Source organism: Bos indicus x Bos taurus, chromosome 16 (genome assembly GCF_003369695.1).
Source record: "Bos indicus x Bos taurus breed Angus x Brahman F1 hybrid chromosome 16, Bos_hybrid_MaternalHap_v2.0, whole genome shotgun sequence".
Classification (NCBI taxonomy): Eukaryota; Metazoa; Chordata; class Mammalia; order Artiodactyla; family Bovidae; genus Bos; species Bos indicus x Bos taurus.
In genome coordinates, this window is record NC_040091.1 from 4,429,943 (window position 1) to 4,451,006 (window position 21,064).

A 21,064-nucleotide genomic window follows, 5' to 3' on the forward strand; every position below is an offset into this window, starting at 1 on the left:
CTGCACTCACCTCCTCCACCGACACACCAAAACTACAACTATTTACAGAACCATTCAATGCGAACAGCAGAACCAGAATCGGAAATCTTCTCTCTCTCTCTCTTTTTTTTTTTTTTGCTGTATTTTAAAAGTTATATACAATTAAAAACAAATTATTACAATCCAGATATATTTACTGAGACATTTAAAATTTACATTCCTGAGTATATATCTTTATGCTATACAGAAGGTCTTTGTTAGTTATCTACTTTATTATATACAGTAGTGTGTATATGTTAATCCCAACTCCCTACTTAATCCCTCCCTCCTTTTCTCTGATAAGTATGTTTGTTTTCTATATTATACTCAATATTTTATAATAACCTATAAAGGAAAAGAATCTGAAAAAAATATATATGTATAATTGAGCCACCATGCTATACAGCTGAAACTAACACAACACTGTAAATCAGCTATACTTCAATTTAAAATATAATAAGTAAAAAGACAGAAAAGTGAGTAATCATTTATATTCTTTCTAGATCTGTATTTACTTCCCAAATGAACTATCCATTCATCAATATGGGTTATTTCTTTCTTTTGCAAATTTCTAGTGTCATACAGTCCTCACAACTATAGGGTTTTCCTCATATATCACTGAAGTTAGGCATATAAACCTAAGTCATTTCCTCAGAGTCACTCAGTAGGGCTGCACCTTGCTCAACTCCAGGGCACCTCATTCCCATGAAAGGCACTGGGCGTGGTGCCCCCTGGGGTGGCACAATGCCTGGTTCCCTTCTTGTCTGAGCTCCAAGACTTGGCTCTTTGGAGAGGCAAACTACCCTCTTATGGAGAAGAAATTGCCTTGGCAGCATCTTGAATGGCTCATGGAGTTTGAGTGGAAGCATAGGGGATTGGAAAGTGTGAGAGAGCTGTGTCCAGCACACGTCAAACTCAGTGCATCTCCATCTCAGTCTCTGGTTTTCCTTCATTTTGTCTGTGTCCCCGTTTAACAAATGGGCAATGGAGCTCTGATATCCCAGTGGTGGGTCAGCTGGCTCTAGAAGACCCGATTCTAGGCTAGATAGAACCTACATCTATGGATCAAATCCACAGTTTGATTGCAATCCTGGGAGGAATGCCATTCCACCTCAATCTGTATTCTTGTCTTTTTATATTAAGTGTTAGTAGCGAGGCTTAGGATGGAGAAAAGTAATTTCTTATTATCCCTCTTTTCTCCTGTTTAGGAACTGAAAGGGGGTGCTGTAAAATTAATAACAAAGCTTATAATTTTCTAATCGCTTATTATTTTCCAGGCCTTGTGCTAAAGCTTACATTTAATCGTGTAATCTACACACCATGCCTGCATGGTGAATGTTCATCAGGCATAATTAGCACCATTTTGCAGATGAATAAACAGAGGCACAGAGATTAACTGGCTTGCTTTTGGTCTGACAGCCAAAGCAAGCAGAAGCAGTCAGCCTGAGTTGGCTGACTCCCGAGTTGCAGTCCCAGTTACTATGATACAGTGTATACTGGAGTGGAGCTATGAACACAGCACATATTTTTCCTTTCTCTACAAGCTTCCTGATGTGACATCTTTGTCCTGAAATCAAAGTTGGATGAGAACACACAGTCTGAGCACAAGGTGGTGAATACAGGCTAAGAGTCAGCAGTGTTGCAATCCACTCACCATCTGTGAGCTATGAGCCGGCAGCTCAGGCAGTGCTGTGAAAAACAGCATACACTCCCTTGCCCATCTCCCTCCCTGGAGAAGCAGGAGTGAGGAGGGGGAGATCTCTGGACTCAAGACTAGCTCTTCCTCTCCTCCCCAGAAGGAGCACAGAGACACTGAGTCTGAAAAAGGTGTCTTCTCCTTTTCCAGGTGCCTGGCACATAGCATCAGAATAAATAATATTTATGGAGTACTCACCAGGGTCAAGTTCATTAGATCATTCAGAGCCTCACAGTTTATCTTTACCTATTTTAGGAAACTCCAGGGAGGTTTTGAGCAGCTTGTCCAGTATCTCACAGAGAAGAGGGAGAGCCAGGGTTTAAATCTAGAGCGACGCTGTGACCACTACAATCGACTGCTTCCCTCAATGTGTACTATTTCATTAATTCCAAGATGTTGGATCGCAAGATGTCCAGCCCCTGTGGCTCCACTTCCTGGCATCTCTGCCCATACATTGTCCTCAGTGTTCCCTGCTCCTCTTCCTTCCCTGCTGGGTGCTGCCCACCACTCTGTCAGGCTGGCCACGGGGCAGATTCCATTCCAGCTTGTTGTCCAAAGAGCCCATGGGGTTTCTTATAAGCATACCCCATCCCCAAGCTGTTTCGTTTTGGTAAAAACAAACTGTTTTGGGAGTTCTTGTTTGGAGAGGAAACTTTTTACATCCTACCTTTTTTTATCACCATCATCCCAAACCCTGATTCTGAAGAACTGGTGGTGTAGAGATTGTATATTAAAAAAAAGCAATTTAGACAGAGAGTCTTCTGGCCCAAGATCAAGGATTCCAGTCTCTGTTTCCGACCTGCTCCTGGCTGCTAAGCTCCTCTGCCTCCCAGTCTCATTTTCTCCCTCTGCATTAAGAATGAAAGGGCTGTCTAAGGGACAAGATGCTGAAGAAAGAGAAAATGCCCCAAGAAACCCTTGAATTTCTGCGAGAGGAAGAAAAAACCCTCCTGACGAAGTTAAACAAAATAAGGCACGTAAAGCCTTTAGCTAGCACCTGGCACACGTTAGGTGCTGAATAGCTCGGGCAGATGGAGTGGACAGGAGCCGGGGCACCTGCAGGATCTCATGGCTGGCTGTTGCAGGGCGTGGCTGTCAGAAGATTGCTTTCCTGACGTTGCCTGCAGGGTACAATTGGTGACATGCCACGGCACTCAGGAAAGTGATCTAACTTGGATTTTTCTGTATGGACACAGAATTGCAAGAAAATCTCATTTGCATAGAGTTGGGGAGTTCATTTTTTCCTAGAAGCTGCCTGTCAAGACTGAGAAGAAAGACACATTTCTTAATAATGATTAATCAGCTGTATCTGAAAAGAAAAAGAAAACAATTCAGGAAATAAGATGCTAAGGAAAGGTGGGGAAAAACGATCTCCCCCCAGACGGACCCACCCAGTTAAACCCTGACAGCATTTCCTTGTGTTCACCTGCATAAAAGTGACCAGCCCTTTCCAAGTGGCAAGGAGTGCAGAGAGAAGGCATAGGGGCGGCCCTGGAGCACTCTGTGAGAGGTGAGGCTCGCGGTGTCCATCCTGAGGCTTTGCTCATCACCATCCTACTCCTCTTCCATTACAGCTGCAGAGAGGTGACCTGCAGTTGCTGTGAGTGGCCTACGGTATTACAGGTGCTGGGCATTTTGTAGAATGGGGAGGGGTGTTCCGGTTGAACTTTCTAGTCCTTTCTTCTCAATAAGTAGAGAGGCAGAGTGGGAAAGGAGGAAGGAAGAAAGGGAAGAGGAAGGGATCTATTTTGTTTTCAGAAGCATGATGATCATATTAAAGTTTTGTTCAAGTGTATTGCTTTACAATGTTAACTTATGCTGTGCAGCAGAGTGATTCAGTTATGTATATATATATATATATATCCATACTTTTTCATATTCTTTTCCATGATGGCTTATACAGCATATTGACTATAGTTCCCTCTGTTACACAGAAGGACCCTGTTGCTTATCTGTTGTATACACAGTAATTTGTGTCTGCTAATCCCAAACCCTCAGTCCTTCTCTCCCCGACCTCCCTCCCCCTTGTCAACCACAAGGCTGTTTTCCATATCGGCGGGTGTGTTTCTGTTCCACATATATGTTCATTAGTGTCATATTTTAGATTCCACATATAAGCACATCATTTGTCTTTCTCTTTCTGACTTACTTCGCTTAGTACAATAATCTCTAGGTCCATCCATGATGCTGCAGATGGCATGATTTCATTCTTCTTTGTGGCCGAGTGATATTCCATTGTATACATCCGTTGACAATATTCATTTTGTCAATGGACATTTATGTTGTTTCTGTGTCTTGGCTATTGTGAATAGTGCTGTTATGAATAAAGGAGTGCATGTATATTTTCGAATTATATTTTTGTTTTGGATATACGCCTAGGAGTAGGATTGCTGGGTCATATGGTAACTCCTTGTTCAGTTTATCGAGGAACCTCCACGCTGTTTTTCATAGCTGCTGCACCTATTTACATTCCCATCAACAGTGTAGGGGGCTCCCCTGGTGGCTCAGATGGTAAAGAATCTGCCTGCAATGTGGGAGCTGTGGGTTCGACCCATGGGTTAGGAAGATCCTCTGGAGAAAGCAATAGCAACCCACTCCAGTATTTTTGCCTGGAGAATTCCATGGACAGAGGAGCCTAGCGAGCTGCAGTCCATAGGATCACAAAGAGTCGGACACGACTAAGCGACAGACACACACACACACACAGAGCAGTGTAGGAGGGTTCAAAGCGAAAGAAGCTAGCATTTACTATAAGCTTCTTTTAATTCTAAAAACTCCTGGGAACTTTATAGTATATGTACTTTTAATCATTTGCAGTTATTAAGTATATCTTTAAATATAAGGAGTATCACGGGCTCGGTGGGACCTGGCAGAAGTTTGTTCTGTCCGTCTGCTGCTAGGGGATCTGCTGGGTCTCCGCTGAGATCCAGGGGGCGGTGCTGAGGGCGGGGCGGTGCAGGGCTGAGGGGAGCGGCCGCCTGCCCTCCCATCCTGGTTCCGCCGCTCAGGGGCCACGTACCTTGGGCAGGTTTCTCCACCTCGCTAAGAGTCAGTTCCGTCTCAGTTAAAACGGGGATGGAAGAAAAACCACCCTCAGAGGCTGGCTGGGAGCATGAGATAACCATGGAAAATATTTGGCCTGGAGCCCGAGGCACGAGGCAGGCGTGATCAGTGTTAGCTACTACTGTTGCCTGAATCGGGTGAAATGGCTGGAATCACCTGAGGGTAAGCGGGCAACACCCCACTGCTTCTGAGAGTTGTCAGCAGAAAAACTGTGCCCCCTTTAGTCACTTGTCTCCCCAGAAGCACCCCAGCTGTCTTTTGAGGGGAGAGAGGATTCTATTGCCTGCCCTGTCAATGGGGTCTATTTCCTTGTTCTGCTAGAAACAGGTTGCAAGCAGAGAAATCAAGCTCTTTAGCACAATGCCTGCTTTCCAGTGAGATCTCAGCCTACACCTGTCCCTTGCTGGGAATGCTGCTGAGTTAAGGAGAGGTGAGGGAACACGGTTTCTTAAGCAGGAGTCACCGCTTCTCAGCTTCTGGAGAAGAGCCTGGGACTCTGGAGGATGACCCAGGGTCAGGGGAGGGGTGGGGTACGGCTCACGTGGTTAGAAGTGGGGGCGTCCACAGCCCCCAGCTGGCTTCCTATGCTCACAGCCCCCCTCTCGTCCACTGTGGCGCCCACACGCCTTACACAGCACACACGTGGCTGGAACCGAGTGCTCAGTCTGTACCATGGACGACGCCGGGCAGAGGCCAGTCCATGCACATGTGTTGCCTTCTGACGTATTTTTAACACTTGGCTCTGTTTGTGAAATGTGTGCTGGTGCTGGGAAAAGTCAGAGGAGGAGAACTCAACAGGCTGAGCACTTTTCTCAAGATATATTACATGACACCACTGACAGTGGTTCACTGAAAACAGACAGGACAGAGGCAGGAGGGGGTGTGAGAACTGGGCGGGGGGCGGGGGCAGCAGGGGTCTGGGTCTGGCCCTGGTTAGAGGTTGGCGAGAGGCAAGCACGTCCCTGGCACCTCCTGGCTTGGTGGGTGATGGAGGGGAAGCCGCCACCTTGCCATCTGTGGGTCTTCCTCGACACTGCAGCTAATGGGTTATTAGAGGCCCCGTATCTCCCTTTCCCATCTCTTCAGCTGGTGACATCTTCATAGTTGGCATCAAAGGAGTGATTTTAAGCAGACACAGTGGGGATGTAACTTAGTTACCAAGTGGGGATATAATAAAGGATGTCTCCTATTTTCAGGGGTAAACATAAAAAAGTGAAATGTGTTCTATGGTTTTTTCAGATCTGTTGCCTAATTTCTAGGGCATATTACCAACCCTGTTTTCCTATTGAATTTGTTAAAAAACAAAACAAAAAAAAAACAAACGCTTCTCACCCCTGTTGAAAAACGAGCTGTGTTGAGTCATGTGAATGATTTACACACAAATTCACTCCTTGAAAGTTGGGAGAACACTGTGGATCAGGCTTTCCGGGAGTGGAGTGGGTGCAGCGGGGGGGACAGGGAAGGGCTAACTCAACTGATTCAAAGAAACCAGAGAAGGAGACACATGCCCTGAGGTCCGCAGGCTGAGGTCCTAAGTCCTGCTTTCTGGGCTGCCCTCTGACCGGCCTTGCAAAGTCCGAAGGGAGACTCAGTCGGGGTCTCTTGGCCGGAAAGCTCACTTCACCCCTCCCTGCAGGACATGAAGGCACCGTGCGTTTCCCTCTGCCTCCTGGGTGCCGGGCTCTTCCTGTGCTCAGTGCATGCCCGAGGCCTCAGGAGATGCCTGATTTCCATGAACTTGCACCGTGTGGAGGAGAGCTTCCAAGGAATCAAAACAGCCATTGTGAGTGTGGGTTTGGGGTGAAGGCGTGGGAGCGTGCCTCACTTTACCTCTTGGCGTGACAGCCAGCTCCTGCTCATCACCTCGGTGTCCCTGGAGGATGTGAAGTCCTCACTGCTTGTGTCCATTGTGTTTTCCTCCATAGCAAGCTAAGGACACCTTCCAAAACGTCACCATCCTGTCCCCATCGGAGACCCTGCATGGCATTAAGGTACCGGCCTCTGTCTGCTCGCTCCTCCTCTGGCGTTTTGTGGGGAAGTGGCCCAGGGCTGAAGGGGAATCCGCGCCTGTGCATGCCTCTTCCGTGACCTCCCCGGACTCTGAGGCTCCGCCGACTCCTCACGTGTCAGCTGATGTGCGAGGGTGTGCTCCTGTCTCGGGGAACTTGAACCCCAGGGAGGGTGTTCACCCCAACAGTGATTAAGGTGTCACATGCTCGGATGGGGCAGGATTTCTATGGCTTAGAGTGACTTTTGTGGTTTTGTGGGGAAACTGAGACAATGAGCAGTGTCTCAAAAGCTGAAGAGGCTTGGGGTTAGTGGCTAAAAGAAAGGAAGGGTTTGGGGAGAATAGGTGTGTAAGATCAATGGAAATACATATCAGGGGACAGAGGGGCAGCCGGGGTGAATTCCCTGGTGGTCCCGGAATCAGGACTCTGTGTTCCCACTGCCAAGGGTGTGGGTTCAATCCCTGGTCAGGGACCTACAATCCCTTAAGCCATGAGGTGCGACAGAAAAAAAAAAAAAAAAAAAGAGGCAAACTTGAAAGCCAGGCTGAGCCTCAGCTTTATTTATTTTTGGTCGTACTGAGCAGCTTGTGGGATCTTGGTTACCCAGCGGGGGAACCTGTGTCGCCAGCAGAGGAAGCGTGGGATCCTAACTACTGGACAGCCAGAGAACTCTGAGCCGTGGCCTATGATACAGGCCACAGGGAGTTCCTGCGGGTGTTGGAACCAGAGTGGGTGACCACATAGTCTTTCAGAAAGACAGTCTGGTGATGTTCTTTACAATAGACAGCTTGAGGCCAGAAGGCAGGGAGGGAATGTCTAATTGCCAGACTAGAGGTGCTGAGAGTCCGTGCGTTGGAAAACAGCTGATTTATGAGGTGACGGTTCACTTCACAGAAGGGGCCAGTGAGAAGTACCTTTAAAAATGAGCTCCTCCAGTCCTTGATAGCATTCTAGAGAAACCCAGTTCTTTCAGTTGTTTAAGTGACAGAGTATAAGGCACAAGATCATTCTTCTACGCAGTATTAGGCCTGATTTATTTATGGTAAATGCAAGGAACCACTTCCTAAATTCTATTCTAGTCAATGGTATAGGAGACTTATAGGATATTATAACTGGAAGGGACCCAAAGGCCATATATTTTGAAACCATCATTTTCAAATGACCAAAGGACGTCTTGGGAGAAAGAATGTCTAGTTAGTAGTGGTTGTCAGAAATAGACTCTCAAGTCTCATGCCCCTGTTTCTTCGTCCTCTCAAGGTCTAGAAATAGTTGATGTGGCCTAAGGCAAGCGGTCTATGAGTATACAGTTCATCGTCGTATTTATTCTCTTCCCCTCTCCCTCTTTGATGAGACAAAGGTGAAGGGAATTAGAAGGAGCAGAGGAAGAGGAGACGTTTTGTGTTGCAAGTTCAGTTTCCATCCAGGAAAAGCTACCTGTCGGGCCAAGGAGGCTTTGCTGCCTTAATGCTAATGAAGATATAGATGCACCATTGCTGTAGACCCTTCTTTTCTCAGGCTGACCTACAGATCTCCTACACTGGCTGTTAGGGTGGAGTGCAAACTGCAAGAAGGAAACTCTGGCTGGCCAGTTGCCCTGAGCCATGCCCAAGGAAGTCAGGAGCTTTTCTGAGGCGGACCTGGCCAGATGCATGCATTTCTGCAGCTGTCAGTTTCCATTTTTGCACATCTCCACTCCAACCAAGTGATCCCTGAAGTGTAAAAAGATCACACTGGAGGAGAGACCAGCAGTCATCACACTGAAAGGAATACGTGCCTAGCACAAGCCTGACATGCAGCAGTCACTGAGTGGCTTTTAGTGGTTAGAGGATGTTCCAGAGACCCAGACTTCAGCACAGTGTAAGGAAGTGCTTTTCAAGAAAGCTGCTCAGACATCGCTCCTTTCAAAAGGGAAGTGTCTGATCCCTGGAAGCAGTTAAGCAGAAGTTAGTGACGGTATGTCAGGGATGCTGTAGGGAGAATTCTAGCCTATTGCTGGGCGCCATCCCCTGTGAATATACCTCCTGGCCACAGGAAAAGAGGGTAAGAACTGCAATCTCTTCTTGGTGACTCTGTCATAAGCAGCTTTGGTGTCATAAGAGGACACTCTGAGACCAATAAAAATGTAAAAAAATGGCTTTTAGTTATTTCACTCCTTGTTGCCCCGACCCAAGCAGGCTGCTTTTGTCTCTAGGATAATAAGAGAAGAGGTCCTCTGGGGCTATTCTTAATTTGTGTCTATAGCCCTTAGATGTGTGCTGCGTGACCAAGAACCTCCTGGCATTTTATGTGGACAGAGTGTTCAAGGACCATCAGGAGCTGAACCCCCAAATCATGAGAAAAATCAGCAGCCTTGCCAACTCTTTCCTCTACATGCAGAAGACTCTACAACAATGTGTGAGTCACCAGCATCTGCTTCCTGCCTGCCCCACGGAGTCCAGGACATGCTGGCCCTGTGTGGCCTTCTGAAATGGTTCTGGGCCCAAGGGAAATCCCCTGCCCTGTCATTCATGGGCAGAAGTGTCAGGAACCACTTCTAGTGGGTCCTCCTTGCCCAGGGCTTTCTCCTCCTCAGACCCGGTTTCCTCATGGATAATCTTCCTGGGATGACCAACTTACCTCAAAGCATCTCTTAAGTGATCCCGGGACTGGCCTATGAGAGGGGCATGTTGAGGATTCTGGGCTTATCATAACACACATTGTGATTTGTTAAAAACAAACCTCAGAAATAAAACTGAGCCCCCAAGAACCAATAAAAACTTAGACCAGGAGAAAACCCGGGGGTTCTAGCCCCATCTCTGCCAATGATTTCCCCAGTGACTTTGTGACAAGCTACTTCACCTCTCTGTGCCTTGGATCCTAAAATTGTTAGAAGAGGTCTTGACCCCTGTCCCACTTACGTTAAGATGTATTTAACCAATAATTTAATTAACTAGCCCAACAAATATTCATTGAGTGCCTGCCTAGAGTAGTGTTGCATTCACAGGGGGGTGACAAGATAGATTTGGCCCCTGCTCTCCAGGCCTTTCCAGCCCTGGTGAAATGCAAAGTGATTCTACAAACAGCCCCTACAGCCCCCTGCTGCCCCAGCCTGGGTTGACTCACCTGACTCTCACCTTGGGAGGAAGGAGAACTATCACTCCTCATGTAGGAGGTGGTGTTAAGAGTGAGCCAGGGTGGAAAAGTCTTCTAATGGATGCTATCTCCATTTTATCGCAGCAGAATCTGTGTCACTGCAGACAGGAAGCAACCAATGCAACCAGAATCATCCATGACAACTATGATCAGGTAAGGGAGGGGGAGAGGACAGGGGAGGTAGAGATGGGATGCAGCGGCCTGAATGGACAGCCTCCTCCCTGCTCAAATTCATCCGTTTACTCAACAGTATTGATGGCCGGTCTGCCCAGTTCTGTGTCTGCAGGGTGTGTTGGTCTTACCTCATTTGTTAATTTCCTGGGCTCTCCCTCCCCATTATGCCTCCACTGTTTTCTTTCCACATATCAGAACTATGTTGAGATCTGAGGGAAAGCACACACTGTTTAAGATAGGGCTGAGGCAGACGGAGGCTTCCCAGGTGGCATTAGTGGTAAAGAACCTGCCCGCCAATGCAGCTTACATGTAAGAGACGCGGGTTCGATCCTTGGGTCGAGCGTGGCAACCCACTCCAGTATTCTTGCCTGGAGCATCCCAAGGACAGAGGAGCCTGGCGGGCTGCAGTCTATGGGGCCACACAGAGTTGGACACGACTGAGTGACTTAGCACACACGCACAATGCAGAGGGAGCAGAGAGCCCCAGTGAACCGTAAGCTGTTATGCATGAAGCGTGCTACCTGGTAGCGGGTTTCTGTGTCGCTGTGTCTAGGAACTGTGGTCAGCGTCCTGTGTGGTGATGAACAGCGCTTCTTATGTACGTGCGGATGTTGTATGCACACCTCATGTAGAGGTGGAGTTAGAAGCACAGTATCTTACCTGCATCATTTAGAGATTCTGTTGAAATGCAGATTCTGGCTGGTAGACCTGGAATGAGGTCTGAGATTCTGTGGTTCACCCACACTCCCAGATTAAGTCAATGCTTTGAATAACAAGGAGCTGCAAGGTCTGTTCAGAGCTCTTCTTTGTGGAGAGGCTCCATAGAGTAATATCACAATGGCTGAAATTCATATTGTTCTTCCTATGAACCAGGTATTAAGTGCACTAAAGGTATTATCAGCACACTTATTCCTTACAACAATGCTACAAGCCATTGTCTATATTTGATAAATTAGAAAACCAAGACACAAACAGGTTAAGTCATTTAACTAAGTTTATACCACAACTGAGTGATGGAGGTAGGGCTCGATCCCATGCCATCTGGCTCCACAGGACATACTTTTGTATCTTACCATCTCTTCCACTCTGCTGAGGAAGAGCTGGGATAAGTCAGGAGACTTGGGTTCCAGTCTAACTCTGCTGCCAGTCGGCTGTGTGACTTTGGGTAGGACACCTTCTTAGGGGCTCCAGCGTCCAACGGAGATACGCTGTTCCCGCTTCTCATTGCTGGGCCCCTCGGGGACCGTGGCTTTCACGGAGAGTGGCAGTTGTAGGCTGAGCTGATGTCAACAGGAAAGCAAGCAGAGCTTCCAGCAAAGCAAGTTTGTTTGTTTGTTTGTTTTTCTGTGACATATAGGAAAAAGAAAATCAGAGGGCAAAGAATGAAGAACTTCTTATTTTGTTTATAAGTTACTGACATGATTTAACTGTTTGTTTATAGAAAACAATTAAGGTTATCTGTTAGGAAAATAATTTAGGGTCTGTATGCCCTGCAGAGATAATGGTTGCATAAAAAGCAAACTTCATGGGGACCAGAACATGGGGCAAGTGACTGAAAACTGTGGTACAGCTCAGAAAGGCAGGGTATGATGATGATTTGCATGGTTTCAGCTGGAGGTCCGGTCTGCTGCTGTTAAGTCTCTGGGAGAGCTGGACGTCTTTCTAGCCTGGATTGACAAGCATCATCGAGGAACTTCCGCTGCCTCAAGATAAGGAACCTAATCTGGGGGGATGAAGAGCCCCTGAGAGGTTTCTGGTGGGGGACAGCCAACTTGGAAGGGGAGGGAGACAGGGGAGGCCCTGTTTTATGCAAATGAGGGTCTTTTTGAGGAAGTCTTCCTGCTTGTTTGGAATTCTCTTCTCTGGGCTGAGGTGTTGTAAGGGGAAATTCTGGGTTTGAGCACACCTCACCTTGTGGCTAAAATCTCATCGGCTGGGCCCAGCATGTCTGATCTCACCTGAAGGTATCCAAGCAGTCTACTGGTTTTATATTTGTAACAAAGTATGTCTGTTGAGAGGTCCTGCGGGGCCATCCTGGAGGGAGAGGGTGGGCTTCCTTAATTTATTGTGAAGTTTTTTTATCCCATGTCTGTGATGTGAGCTAAGCGATATCCTGTGGTGCATATTGTACTGACCGGTTTTTTTCTGAATAAATTCTGTTCTTTACCAATTAGTGCAAGTGTCTTCTGTTTTAGGAAGGCCAGTCAAGGACCATGAATGGAGACTATGAGAAATGAAAGGGGCCTTGGGGAATTCCCTGGTGGTCTAGTGGTGAGGACTCTGAATTCTCACTGCTAAGGGCCTGGGTTCAATCCTTGGTTGGGGAACAAAATAATCCCACAAGTCATACTGCTGCTGCTGCTGCTGCTAAGTCGCTTCAGTCGTGTCCGACTCTGTGCGACCCCATAGACGGCAGCCCACCAGGCTCCCCCGTCCCTGGGATTCTCCAGGCAAGAACACTGGAGTGGGTTGCCATTTCCTTCTCCAATGCATGAAAGTGAAAAGTGAAAGTGAAGCTGCTCAGTCATGTCCGACTCTAGCGACCCCATGGACTGCAGCCCACCAGGCTCCTCCGTCCATGGGATTTCCAGGCAAGAGTACTGGAGTGGGGTGCCATCGCCTTCTCTGACAAGTCATGCAGTACTGCCAAAAACAAATAAATAAATTAAAAAAAAAAAAAAGAAATGAAATGGGCCTTGAAGAACAAAAATAGATGGGAAAACTGAGGCCTAGAAAGGGATAAAAATGTACTCAAAGCGAGTTAGTGCAGAGAAGGGTTTCAGACTGGACCCCACCCAGCGCCTGTGCTCCACATAATGATCAAGACGGTGAACACACGGCTTCTCATCAGGACTCCTCGCCGTCACTCCATTTCTGATCTCTCTTTCTCTGTGTTTCTGTCTTTTCTCTCTGTCTCTCTGTTATTGAATTGGGTCCCACTGTTCACAGCTTTCAAAATCAGTACTCACAAATGTTCATGTAAAGGAAAGTTGCCTTTTATTCAGACTGCCAGCAATCTGGGGACATGGTGGGTCTCTCAGATCAGATCAGTCGCTCAGTCGTGTCCGACTCTTTTCGACCCCATGAATCGCAGCATGCCAGGCCTCCCTGTCCATCACCAACTCCCAGAGTTCACTCAGACTCACGTCCATTGAGTCAGTGATGCCATCCAGCCATCTCATCCTCTGTCGTCCCCTTCTCCTCTTGCCCCCAATCCCTCCCAGCATCAGAGTCTTTTCCAATGAGTCAACTCTTCGCATGAGGTGGCCAAAGGACTGGAGTTTCAGCTTCAGCATCATTCCTTCCAAAGAAATCCCAGGGCTGATCTCCTTCAGAGTGGACTGGTTGGATCTCCTTGCAGTCCAAGGGACTCTCAAGAGTCTTCTCCAACACCACAGTTCAAAAGCATCAATTCTTCGGCGCTCAGCCTTCTTCACAGTCCAACTCTCACATCCATACATGATCGCAGGAAAAACCACAGCCTTGACTAGACAAACCTTTGTTGGCAAAGTAATGTCTCTGCTTTTGAATATGCTATCTAGGTTGGTCTTAACTTTCCTTCCAAGGAGTAAGCGTCTTTTAATTTCATGGCTGCGGTCACCATCTGCAGTGATTTTGGAGCCCCCAAAAATAAAGTCTGACACTGTTTCCACTGTTGCCCCATCTATTTCCCATGAAGTGATGGGACTGGATGCCATGATCTTCGTTTTCTGAATGTTGAGCTTTCAGCCAACTTTTTCACTCTCCACTTTCACCTTCATGAAGAGGCTTTTGAGTTCCTCTTCACTTTCTGCCATAAGGGTGGTGTCATCTGCATATCTGAGGTTATTGATATTTCTCCTGGCAATCTTGATTCCAGCTTATGCTTCTTCCAGTCCAGCATTTCTCATGATGTACTCTGCATAGAAGTTAAATAAACAGGGTGACAATATACAGCCTTGACGTACTCCTTTTCCTATTTGGAACCAGTCTGCTGTTCCATGTCCAGTTCTAACTGTTGCTTCCTGACCTGCATACAAATTTCTCAAGAGGCAGATCAGGTGGTCTGGTATTCCCATCTCTTGAAGAACTTTCCACAGTTTATTGTGATCCACACAGTCAAAGGCTTTGGCATAGTCAATAAAGCAGAAATCGATGCTTTTCTGGAACTCTCTTGCTTTTTCCATGATCCAGTGGATGTTGGCAATTTGATTTCTGGTTCCTCTGCGTTTTCTAAAACCAGCTTGAACATCAGGAAGTTCACGGTTCACATATTGCTGAAGCCTGGCTTGGAGAATTTTGAGCATTACTTTACTAGCGTGTGAGATGAGTGCAATTGTGCGGTAGTTTGAGCATTCTTTGACATTGCCTTTCTTTGGGATTGGAATGAAAACTGACCTTTTCCAGTCCTGTGGCCACTGCTGAGTTTTCCAAATTTGCTGGCATATTGAGTGCAGCACTTTCACAGCATCATCTTTCAGGATTTGAAATAGCTCAACTGGAATTCCATCACCTCCACTAGCTTTGTTCGTAGTGATGCTTTCTAAAGCCCACTTGACTTCACATTCCAGGATGTCTGGCTCTAGGTCAGTGATTACACCATCATGATTATCTGTGTCGTGAAGATCTTTTTTGTACAGTTCTGCCTCCCCTCAAAACCACCTCTGAAGATTCTGCTCAGACGTAGAAGCTTTTAAAGTGAAATAGGGAAGTAACCTCAGTTAATCATTGAGATGGGCCGGGGGTGGGGGTGGGGGGTCAGAGTCGCCACCATCCCCCACTGTGTGCAGGCTTGTTGACTCTGTCTGACCTTTCTTATTTCTTTAGATGTTATCTTGCTCACACAGTTTGTTCAAAAGATAGTAAAAGGGAAGCTGGGGAGGAGATCTGGTGATGTGTTAATTACTTATTCTTCACTTCTATTTCTTTGATCTATGGAAAGAAACAACAAGTTAGACAAAGTACTGTGTGATCAAAAGATGTGCAAGGTGTGCCAGGGCCAGAGGTGAGCAGAGCATGGGGGCCTGGTGTAAAGTTAGTGACAAGAGCTGGTGCCTCCTGCAGAGAGCTCTTTCCTGCCCAAAGCTGCCTACATGTCTGTCTTGTCTCTCTGTCATTTCTTTCTTATTGCTCCCAACCTAGATATATATTTTCAGGCCCTAAATTCATCCCCCACGGGTATGTATGTGGAGTTGGAGAGAAGGTATTTCTAACAAAGGGATGGTTGTCATGGTGACAAAGCTGAATGACTGCAGCCCAAGGCAAGAGGAATTCTGGGTAGAGGGGTTCTGGCCAAAATGGGCACCAACTTCTAGTGGACAGGCCTCAGATGGCTAATGACAATAAGAACCAATACTTACTGAGCAGCTGCCATGTGCTGGATGCCGAAATAAGTGCTTTACGTGTACGATCCTGGGTCCTGTATCTATACTGTGACTGGCTGGCTGAAGCAACCTTTCTTTATTCCTACCTGGGAAAGAGATCTCATAGAACAGGCTTTAGTGTCTGAAGTCAGCCAGTCCTGATTCCAATCCTATGTCACTCTGAGCAAATTACTTAGTGGCTCTACGTCTCAATGTCCTCTTGGGTAAAACGGAGATAATAACACTGGTCTCCAGGTGTTGCTGTGAGTTATGAGTGAGATGAGGGCCCTACAGCCCTACAGAGTGGGAATCCGGACACGTAGTGTAAAGAGTGCCGAGCCAGGAATCACAGTCTGGCTCCAAGTCTGCCGTGATTTGCCCAGGACAGGTCACCACATTGCCTTGACCCTCAGTTGTCTGCAGTGTGGACACCGACCCCCGTGCTATCATGCGAAAGCCAGAGCATTATGATGGCCTGAGAAGCCCTCACATCTGCACACACGAGGTTCCCGACTGTTTCCTCGCACCATGTCCCCTGTTCTTGCCCAGGCTCAGGACCACTCGACCACGCTCACCTGCTTCATGGCTCTACAATGAGCAGGCTTGTCCTCACCATAGGGCCTTTGTGCTTTGCGTGCACACATACACATAAGCTGAGATAGGATTAAAAGAAACCTCCAGTGTTATGCTCGAATGGGATTAACAGGCTATTAAGAGGAAGCAGTATTTACAGAGGACTCAGCCTTCTCAAGGTGACTGGGCTGGATGTTCATCCGGAGCTGACTGGATGACGGCAAGACCAGCTTCATGAGCATATCTCATCTTCTGTGACTGCCCCGGGGGTGCTTCCCACAGACACCTGCACAGCTTGCACCCCCACCTTCTTCAGGCCTTTACTCAAAAGGTGTCCTATTTAAGCATAAACTCCCCCATTCCCACCTTCAGCACATCTTATACCCTTCCCATGCTTCCCCAGCATCCTACTTTATTATATCTGTTTCTCTACTCAAACGTAAGCTCCATGAGGATAGGTTTGTTCACTGCCTGGCACTTAGTATTAAATTAACATTTCATGAATACGTGATCCAGATGAATTAAAACAAAAATAATGGCGAACACTCATTTAGTGCTTTTGTAAGCCAAGCAGTCATCTAAGTAATATATATAATGAATATATATTTCATTTTAATTTTCAAGACAGTCCTATAGAAATGAGAGTGAAATAAAATGAAAAAATGCCCCCTCTTTGAATATTAACCATACAGATGGTTAAACCTTGGGGAAGAACCTGGACATAGAGGTCAAGAAACACCTGATGTCATAGAGATCATAAGCGGCAGAGCCAGGCTTCCAGTCCCCACAGCTTGCTTCCAGGGTGAGCTTTATTGTCAACATCAGTGTCCAAGTGTTGAGCGCGTATTATGTGCAGTGAAAATACTTCCACTTCCTCCTTTACATCTCTTGATAATCCTCTATGGGAAAGATTATTAACAACTAAATTACACAGATGATGAGGCCTGAGGCTTAGCGAGGCTCAACAACACACTAAGGGTCACACAGTTAGTTATGGAACTGGGGTTTGTTAAGTTAATTAAACAAGGAGACCCTTAGAGTGAGGTGGCTGTGATGCCCTAGGGGGGTCTGTGTAAGCAAACCAAAATCTAAGCCTCAAGGTTATGAAATAAAAACGCTGAGGACAGTCACTGAGAGCCAACTAGACGTTAAGCTGCAGCCAATCTAACAGCTTCTTTCTTCGCTTCCACAGCTTCTCTACATAGGTCCTTCCCAGCTGGCTCCTGACCACTGAGAGCTCCTAACCACTTCCGGTTTGGCGCTGCTGATTCCAAGAGATTTCTGTTCAAATAAACTGGTAAAAAAATTTTAATATGCATCAGTTTATCTTTTAACAATATCCAATGCAGGTTTTCTACCCCACCTTGCACGCATGGTGGACAATGAAGAGGAGCTTTACTGGCATAAGGAGCTGTACCTATAGGAAAGAAACATTGTTTTATCAATGGATGCAAAAGCAGAGGAGGAAGAGATGGAGTCAGAGAGGGAGAGAGAGGAAGAACTATTAAAGGAGAAGTACCACCCCCCCCCGCCCCGCCCCATATCTCCCACCTGCTTACTTCACTTTGACTCTTTCACTTGCCTATCTGTCCTTGCTCTCCTTCCAGACTTGAAGAAGGTGTCCTGGTTCTTGTGTAGTCCTCAGGGGGCATGGCACAGAGTTGTGCTTTTGCTTCTTGGTGTTATTATTTTTTGTTGGTGTTATTTATTAAGCACACAGCTGGTGCTTAATAAATGCCTGCTAAGGAGCCAAGTATACAATTTTCTTCCAAACCATGGCCTCTGAGTCCTCGATTAGCTCCTAGGAGGCACCCTGGAGAAATCTGGGGCTCATCTTCCACAGCTCAGGTGCAAGGGGAGGGAACACATAGCCTGCGGCAGGACCCTGTGGGTACTTTATGTATATGGCTTCACTTCCTTGTGTCTCAGATGGTAAAGACTCTGCCTGCAATGAGTGATACCTGGGTTCGATCCCTGGGTGGGGAAGAGACTCTGGACAAGGGAATGGCAACCCACTCCAGTTTTCTTGCCTGGGGAATTCCATGGACAGAGGAGCCTGGCAGGCTACAGTCCATACGGTCACAAAGAGTCAGACACAACTGAGCCACTAACACACTAAAGCTCAGAGGAACGGAGGAGGTCATAGGTCTCATTCCCATGTGACCAGCAGAGGCATCTGAGACTCAGGGAGGTGGGAGGACTTGCTTGAGGTCACATCTGAGGGATGGCAGGTCCAGAAAGTGAACCCAGGTCTCATCTTCCTGGATCCGGTGCTCTCTCCCCTTGCTGCTGGGGCGGTTCACTTTGGACCAAGCTATCTAACCCAGAGCCCAAGTTGCTATACTGGCTGCCAGCAACAAAGATCTTTAAACCCAGCTGCATAAGAAGGAGCCTGGACTTGCCAGCAACAAGCTTGTGAAGTTACACACATATTTATGGACCAACACAGAGCAAAGAAGCAGAGGCCGACTTCTGAACGTGTTACACAATGTTCCTGGCACTGCTGAGTCTGGTCTCCTCCTGGAGGACACTCTAGCCTCCTTTCAACTTCCAGTGTGGATTGCTGACAGCCACACATGCTCAGGGCAGCTGTCTTATGGAACAATGAATTTGCTAGGAAGTTCAGTTGGTAAAGAAGCCGCCTGCAATGCAGGAGACCCTGGTTCCATTCCTGGGTTGGCTCCGATCTGCTGGAGAAGGGATAGGCTACCCACTTGAGCATTCTTGGGCTTCCCTGGTGGCTCAGCTGGTGAAGAATCTTCCTGCAATGCGGGAGACCTGGGTTCAATCCCTAGATTGGGAAGATCCCCTGGAGAAGGGAATGGCTACCTACTCCAGTATTCTTGTCTGGAGAATTCCATGGACAGAGAAGTCTGGTGGGCTACAGTCCATGGGGTAGCAAAGAGTCAGACACAACTGAACGACTTTCACACTTTTTTGTTCAAATGGATAAGAGGATTGGCTTTCATGTGAAATCCTGGTCCTGCCGCTTGTCGTGTGATCTTGAACAGTTCACTTCACCTGTGCCCGCCTCTCCTCATGTGTGTGGACTGTAATAAGGATCCAAGATGCCATTTATAATAGCTGTGAAGTCGGTGCTCACTAAAATGATGGTTGTTACTATTCACGCATTTTAACTTTTTAAATCTTATTTCCCATGAAACACCATTGTCTTGGGAAATCTTTCTTCTCACATGTCTTTTTTTTTTTTTTCAAACTAGCAAGTATGACAAGGCAAAAGGCACTGGCCCAGGCCAGCCATGCTGTCTTCTGGGTCTGTATTTCCAGGAAGCTCTCAGCTGAGCCCCTCATACAGGTGCTTGAAGTTTTATCTGGCCAGCCAGGCCGGGTAGCCTTCCCGATTTTCCTGCTACTCAGACCGCCCCCTGCAGGCTCTCCTGCCCACGTCCTTTCTCTGACACAGACTCATCCCAGTGTGAAACTCTTACCTTGACTCTCCTGAAGCTTGTTCACGCCTAACATAATCCTGAGTACATCCAAATCACCTGACGTCCTCTGCAGCTGTGAACAAATGCCCCTGCTCAGTGGCAGAAGCCAACTGATCATTCCTGGAGGTGGACTCAGGGGTCAGCATGTCATGTTTGGCCAAGGGGTTTCAGTTCAGTTCAGTTGCTCAGTCGTGTCTGACTCTTTGTGACCCCAGGGACTGCAGCACGCCAGGCCTCCCTGTCTATCACCAACTCCTGGAGTTTACTCAAACTCACTTCCATTGAGTCGGTGATGCCATCCAACCATCTCATCCTCTGTCATCCCCTTCTCCTCTTGCCTTCAATCTTTCCCAGCATCAGGGTCTTTTCAAATGAGTCAGTTCTTCACATCAGGTGGCCAAAGCACTGGAGTTTCAGCTTCAGTATCAGTCCTTCCAATGAATATTCAGGACTGATTTCCTTTAGGATGGACTAGTTGGATATCCTTACTATCTAAGGGACTCTCAAGGAGTTTGGGGGAGGATATATTCTTAAAAGGGCTTCCCAGGCAGCACTGGTGATAAAGAACCTGCCTGCCAATGCAGGAGACTTAAGAGACATGGGTTCAGTCCCTGGGAAAGGAAGATCCCCTAGAGAAGGACATGGAAACCAACTCCAGTATTCTCGCCTGGAGAATACCATGGACAGAGGAGCCTGGCGGGTTATAGTCCATAGAGTCACAACGAATCATACACAGCTTAAGAGACTTAGCATGCATGCATAGTCTTAAAAAGTTGTTATGAGCTCTAGAGCTAGTCTGTACACTTGCAGCTCTGTTATGGAAACTTAGCCCAGTCTCAGGTCTCTGCCATGGAACCACTGTCAGTCAGGACTGAATATTGTGAAAGAAACCTCTTCTGTGTGGCCTTAAGGCTTGGTTCAGGCACTGGGACCAGGAGAGGTTTCAAAACCCAGCTTTCATACCAGGAGATAAGTTTATCTCAGCACGGCTTTGGTCTGGACATCTCCCTCTGGTCACTTTCCTGGATACTCAAAGAAGACTCTGTGCCTCAGTTTCCTTATTTGGAAAATAAAGAGAATACTCATCCCTGCGTTAAGGGTTGCCTAAAGATCAACTTCTCGTGGGGAGAAAGAACCTCCTCTCCCTCACCTCCTCAAAGCCTCTAAAACACCCCCCACACCTAACCCAAGAAGAACAGCTAAAGTCTTGATGAGATACCCCTGAGACAGGATGCAGATGACATCCCTCAGTGGTTACCGTGGAGTAGTGAGATTACGTCCAGATGGCTAGAAGTGAAGTCTTTTGCGAGAGTAGTTGGCATCAGAGAGCTCAGTCTCTTTGCAGGGAAACAGTGCATGAAAAAGTGCCTTGAATTTAATTAAGGAGGGACATCAATAAGCAATTTTGTTGAGTTCCTGGGATGTATGTGATGATATCTAGATCCTGAGCAGCTTACCAAAAGAAAACAGTCACTGATTCTTTAGAAATGAAAAGTGTGAGTGCAACATCCTCAGAATGTTGTTCACAGTTCATTGCATTTTGACTCTTTTTAACCTTTTCCAAAATCTACCGCCTTGCCCTACCCGACACCCACAGAAGCGCCATCC

At 47.1% G+C, this 21,064-nt stretch overlaps 1 protein-coding gene across 2 annotated transcripts; it reads left to right on the forward strand.

Moving 5' to 3' along the window:
• The first annotated feature begins 2,121 nt into the window (after window positions 1-2,121).
• IL19 (interleukin 19) lies at window positions 2,122-12,258 on the forward strand. Of its 2 annotated transcripts, XM_027564332.1 has the most exons (6): window positions 2,122-3,224; window positions 6,414-6,560; window positions 6,703-6,768; window positions 9,028-9,180; window positions 10,003-10,071; window positions 11,704-12,258. In XM_027564332.1, the coding sequence occupies exons 2-6, from the start codon at window positions 6,417-6,419 to the stop codon at window positions 11,803-11,805; spliced, it is 534 nt and encodes a 177-aa protein (XP_027420133.1). In that variant the 5' UTR covers window positions 2,122-3,224; window positions 6,414-6,416; the 3' UTR covers window positions 11,806-12,258. The 2 variants fall into 2 exon arrangements, with proteins under 2 accessions (XP_027420133.1, XP_027420134.1); XM_027564333.1 differs by lacking the exon at window positions 2,122-3,224 and having other exon boundaries at window positions 6,220-6,560; window positions 10,006-10,071.
• Window positions 12,259-21,064: the final 8,806 nt, after the last annotated feature.